This window comes from Sciurus carolinensis, chromosome 2 (genome assembly GCF_902686445.1).
Source record: "Sciurus carolinensis chromosome 2, mSciCar1.2, whole genome shotgun sequence".
Classification (NCBI taxonomy): Eukaryota; Metazoa; Chordata; class Mammalia; order Rodentia; family Sciuridae; genus Sciurus; species Sciurus carolinensis.
Window position 1 is genome coordinate 25,889,049 of NC_062214.1, and position 5,493 is coordinate 25,894,541.

Consider the following 5,493-nt stretch of genomic DNA (forward strand, 5'->3'; position numbering starts at 1 on the left):
AAGTTTGCCCGTTGTGTTTTTCTTTTTAATTTTCATAACATCCAATAGAATGCACGCGATCACAATCGCCATCTCAACAGATAAGGAAACAGTCATTCCGTAATTTGCTCATTGTCACACTGTTAACTGGTTAAAAAGGCCAGATGTGAACTCTCCAGCATCACTCCCAGTCTCGGTGTTGGCAGGTGTGCTGTTCTGGTGCAGCTTATTATTATTATGGTAAGAAGACTTATCAATGGACATCAAGTTTCAGTTATGCGAGTAGGATCAGTCCTAGAGATCTGTACACAACATCTTACCTAGAGTCAGCAATATGGACCTGTATACTTAAAATGTGTTAATCCGGTGGATCTCATGTTAAATGTTCTTACCTGGAGAATTTTTAGAAATATAAATTCTCATGCCCACCCTGAATCCCCTGAATTAGTAACTCAGGGAATGGAGGTGCAGTGTTCTATATTTTAACAAGCCTTCTGGGTAATTCTGACATAGACTAGGGTTGGGGAACCACCGGGTTAGGCATTTAGACCTGAAAAACAGCAGTAAGGTCTGGAGGTCCTCACAGGCTAGTGCAGATGGAGCTGCTGTGTGGACGTGGTCACTCGAGGCTCTAAAATATCACATCAAAGCCCTGCAAAGAGGCAGACTTCCAGAACGGCTGTGTGAGGAGGTCTGAGGACCCTCCCAGCTGCGCTCTCCAGCTGGTGGAAATCTTAAAAATCACTCTTTTTAGGTGCATGGTGTGTGTCTATATAGACTTTTTTTTTTTTTTTTTTTTCAGTGCTGGGGATTGAACCCAGGGCCCTAGAGCTTGCAAGGCAACCATTCTACCAGCTGAGCTCCATCCCCAGCCCTACATATACTTTTATTTGCAGTGCTGGGGATCAAACCCAGGGCCTCACGCGTGCTAGGCAAGTGCTCTACCTCCGAGCTACAGTGCAGTTCTTTCTATTTTTAGTTGACATTTAATAGTTGTTCATATTTATGGGACACAATGTGACATGTCAATACATAAATACAACGTGTCGTGATCAGATCAGAGAATCTGGCATGTCTCTCACCTCAGATAAAAATCTTTGGTGCGGTGGAAGGGCAGCATTCTGGGAACGATCCAAATCCTCTCTTCTAGATGTTTTTACTCCGCAGGGCAACCAGGAAAATGAACTCCTCTATTCTGCCATCTTCCTCCGTCTCCTCTAGATATTTTTAAATAGCCAATTAATTCAAAACAACACTTTAAAGTTCTGGAGTTTCTCAAAAGTATGTGGCAAATGGAGAAACATTTTATTCAAAAACATCTACTAAATCTCAGTTAAAAAAAAAAAACTTGGAGCAATGGGCCTGGAGCTTGCTGTAGACGCACATGCACGCGCGCGCGCGCGCGCACACACACACACACACACACACACACACACCCATGTGTGCACACACACCAGGCTATTATGGACGTTCTCCTCGGCACAGACGACGGTGTCCCCCCAACCCTCTAGGCTCCAGTCATATGGCGAGTTCCACTCTACATTTTTACATTTGATGTTGGTAACTGTAGTGTCACTGCACACAGGAACACCTCCAGTGTTCGAAAGTACACACTGAACTATGTAGGAACAGAAGATCATTTAACTTACACTCAATTGGTCCGGAGAAAAAAAGGTTTATAAAGACTCAGAAAGAGATCAGGCATGGTGATGCACACCTGTAATCCCAGCTACTTGGGAGACTGAAGCAGGAGGATCACAAGTTCAAGGCCCGCCCAGGGGCAACCTAATGAAGCCCTTTCTCAAAAGAAAAAAGAAAAAGAGGGCTGGGGTCCTAGCTCAGCGGTAGAGTGCTTGCCTAGCATGGGTGAAACACTGGATTTGATTCTCAGCACCGCCTATAAATAAAATAAAGGTCTACTGACAACTAAAAATACATTTAAAAATAATGATAATAAAATAAAAAATAAAAAGAATTGGAGATGTAGCTCAGAGGTAGAGCACCCCCGGATTCAACCCCCAACACTGGAAAAAAATCTAGAAAGATAAATATAGATATAAAGCAGAGCAAATAATGAAGCAAAAAGAGGTAAAATGTTAACAACAGGCGGATCTGGGGAAAGCTGGTAAAAGGCTATCGTATGATATGCATTGTGCAATTTATTCTAAATTTTAATTTCCAAATAGAAAGATTTTTTTCAAGGGGTTGGAAAAACCATTGTGGCTCAGATTAATGATGAAGTCTGTGCTGAATGAGAACAAGAAAAAGTGAAGAGCTGCTGTTCCTTAGCAAGAGAGGGACAGGAAGGCAACTCGTGGAGGAAAAGGCACCGGAACGCTGAAGTTTTCGGTTCCACAGTTACAAGTCTACCATGGCCTGAAGGGGACGCAAGTGTCACAGGCTTGTCATTTCCAATATTTAACTGAAGAGAATCTAAGCGATATTTACAGATTTCAGCAACCCCTCTAGTTTTGGAACCTGGTCTCACCAAGTCCTGTGCTCTGAGCTCAGAAAAAGGCAGATGCTAAAATCACTGTGCCAGGGCCCGGGGACCATTCCCTGCCACCACAGGCCCCGTGCGGGAAGGAGGAGCCAGGGAAACCAGAACCCGGATGGGAAACAAGCTCAAAGACATGCCATGCAGGAAAAGATGCAAAATATTTCTTGAGAGGAATGTGGAGAAGGCAAACTCTCCCAGGAAACTTGAACTCTAGAGGAAGAGGCAAAAATCAGAAAGCAAGAGTACTCACATTAAAACTCAAAAAGTTTGCTATAGAAATACCTTCTTTTTTTTCTAATCATGAAAGTGCATACAATCTTTTCCCAAAAATTCAGATTTTTTTTTCCCAAAATTTTATTGGTGCATTAGAGTCGTATGTGATGTTAGGATTCACCATTACATAGCCATTCATGCACCTGATACAACAAGGTAATTTGACTAATGTAGCTCCCAGTATTTCCTCTTTCCCTCCTCCACTCCCTCCCCCTGGTCCCTTTCCTCTACTCTGCTGATCTCCCTTCCGTTTTCATGAGATCCCTCCCCCACCTTTCTTTTCCTTTTTCCTCTCTAGCTTCCGCATATGACCCTCAACCTTCAGAAAACTCAGACATTTCATATAGAGAGATAGAAATATGCATACATACATACATTTGTAAGCACATAAACAAATATTTCTTTTTTCAAAGATTAACTCATACTAGGTGTCATTTTGTAGCCCACATTTTCGTCATTTTTAATGACTGCATAGTGTTCTTTTTTTCTTACGTTTTCTATATTCAATATCATCATTTAGGTTGCCTTTAGTTTTCTGCTATTGTAAATAATGTTGAAATAAACCTCTTTAGGTACTTCTCTAATTATTTTCATTAGACAAGAATCCAAGAAGTAATTTCTGAGTCCAAAGGAAAGCGCATGTTAAGACTTCTGATATATATTACTGAATCGCTCTACAAAAGAAAAGCAGAACCAATTAACACCTCCAGCCACAGCCCAAGAGAGCACCAGCTCCCAAGGCCTCACCAGCACCATCTGCCAAGCAGAGCGTCCCAGAGGAGCGCTGAGAACTGAGGCACTCTGTTCTACATCTCCGCCCTCAGAACAGCCTAGAACACAGGTGCTCAGAAAAATCAATCCAGCCTCCCATCCAGTCGGACTGCCCCAGGTGACAGAGAGCGCTCCCTCTGGTCTTCTGCCCAGTACCCTGGCATCAGGTGGCTCTTATAAAGGCCTTAGCTCCAGGCACATTGCACAGAGGGCCCTGGCTCTGTTACACTGCCACCTACTCCCAGAGCTACTCTCTCAGCCATGAAGTGCCCACTCCTGGTCTTTGCAGCCCTTGGATTCCTGGCCCAGGTGACCCCAGGTAAACTGGGTGCAGTGGGGAAAGGAGGGTGGGGGTGGTCAGGACCACTAGCAGATCCAGTTGCTCTAGCAACAGATGGCCAGGTCAGGAGGAGGCAGGGCGCACCCACTGAGTCCCAGTGTAAGGCAGGGGGGCCCAGCATCCTCCACTGGTCTCATGTGCCACCCCCACACACACCTATACAACCTCCTACAAAAACTTTCCAGTTCTACAGTGGGAGAACCTCAGCCTGGCCCCAAATATCTTTATTTCACCTTAGTGAGATTTTAAATTAAAACAAAACAAAACAAAACAAAATCTCCTAAGACTCCTTTTCAGGCTTCTTTCTTTCTTCACTTTTCCATCTTAGAAATCAGCCCAGGGTTGAGAAGAGATCTAGAGTCCTATCCCCACCTGTGCCCCACAGGGGGCTGGCAGGGAGGGCAGGAAGGAGCCTCCTAGAGGGTCAGTTTACACGGGATGGTGCTCAGTGTGAACCCCAGGGCAGGAGAGAATGGGGGCCGGGGATCAGGCAAGGGCAGTGAAGGAGGAGAGCTCTCAGAAGGGGTGCCCTGAGCTGATGGCAGATGCAAAACACTGAGCTAAAGCCCTTGAATTGTACCAGAAGGCGGACCCTGGTGGCTCCCCATTGTGGGAATGCAAACCATTCTTTTCCTCTAATGCTTTTAGAGAATGGCTTGACTTCCTTGTCCCAGGGGTAGACTGACATTTACTGTTTTAGATCCCCTGACAACAAGGCAAAAACCCATACAAGGGGAGCAGCGGCTCAGAATAGCCCCCACGCCCCTTTTGAGTGTGCAAGCTCCCACCCTGATTGCGTCCTATTCTGTGTATCAAGTGTACCAACATGGGAGGCCTTAGTTGGCTTCAAGGGTGTGACACAGACCCAGCGCAAGACCACCCCTCCCCGCCACGCTGCGGTCCCAAGGCCATCAATCAAGGGAGGCTCCCTCTCCTCCCCGTCTTTCCCAAGTCTGGAAAAACACAGTCATTCTTACATTTTCTCATCATTTACCTGGACGGCATCATGTCCTACCTGCCCGTCGTCCTAAGCACACATCTTCAAGTAAAAAGCCGACCACATGCCCGAGCCCAGACCCCTCCCAGCCTGCAGCTGCTCCTGACCTTGACTTCTTTGTCTCCCCCACGCCCCAACAGCACACGGGGGCGGGACAAGATGTGGGCGGACTCTCCCGGGACACTGCAGGCTGTATTGCCACCAGAAGGAGCGAACGATGTTCATGTGTGACCGGTACAAGCAATGCTGTATCCTAAGCGACTTCCTGCCAGCGCCCGTGGTGTCACCATTTGCGACTAAATCTAAGGCCTCGGGCATCAAGAACCACAGAAAACCAGCTCAAGAATCAACCACCAACTCCAACACCGCCACCGCAACAGCTCCGGTCTCCGAGGACTAGGAGAAAGGCCACGGCTCACATCTCCCCGTCTGGCGTGGAGAAGTAGCCACGGCCGTCGCCTCCTGGACCTTGGATGTGTGACCAACGCCAAAGCTCGCGTCTTGTACGTCACCCTGTCGTTCATCTAATAGCAAAGGTGGAGTTTGTGTCTATTAGAACAACCATCCAGGGGACTCAGCGCAGGGGACCTGTCAGTTTGGAGTCTCTAAAAGCCAATGCCAAAGCAGAATTAG

At 46.6% G+C, this 5,493-nt stretch overlaps 1 protein-coding gene across 1 annotated transcript; it reads left to right on the forward strand.

Moving 5' to 3' along the window:
* Positions 1–3,745: 3,745 nt before the first annotated feature.
* Defb132 (defensin beta 132) lies at positions 3,746–5,493 on the forward strand. Its single transcript, XM_047537535.1, has 2 exons — positions 3,746–3,842; positions 5,001–5,493. Exons 1-2 carry the CDS (start codon positions 3,785–3,787, stop codon positions 5,258–5,260), a joined length of 318 nt encoding a protein of 105 aa, XP_047393491.1. The 5' UTR covers positions 3,746–3,784; the 3' UTR covers positions 5,261–5,493.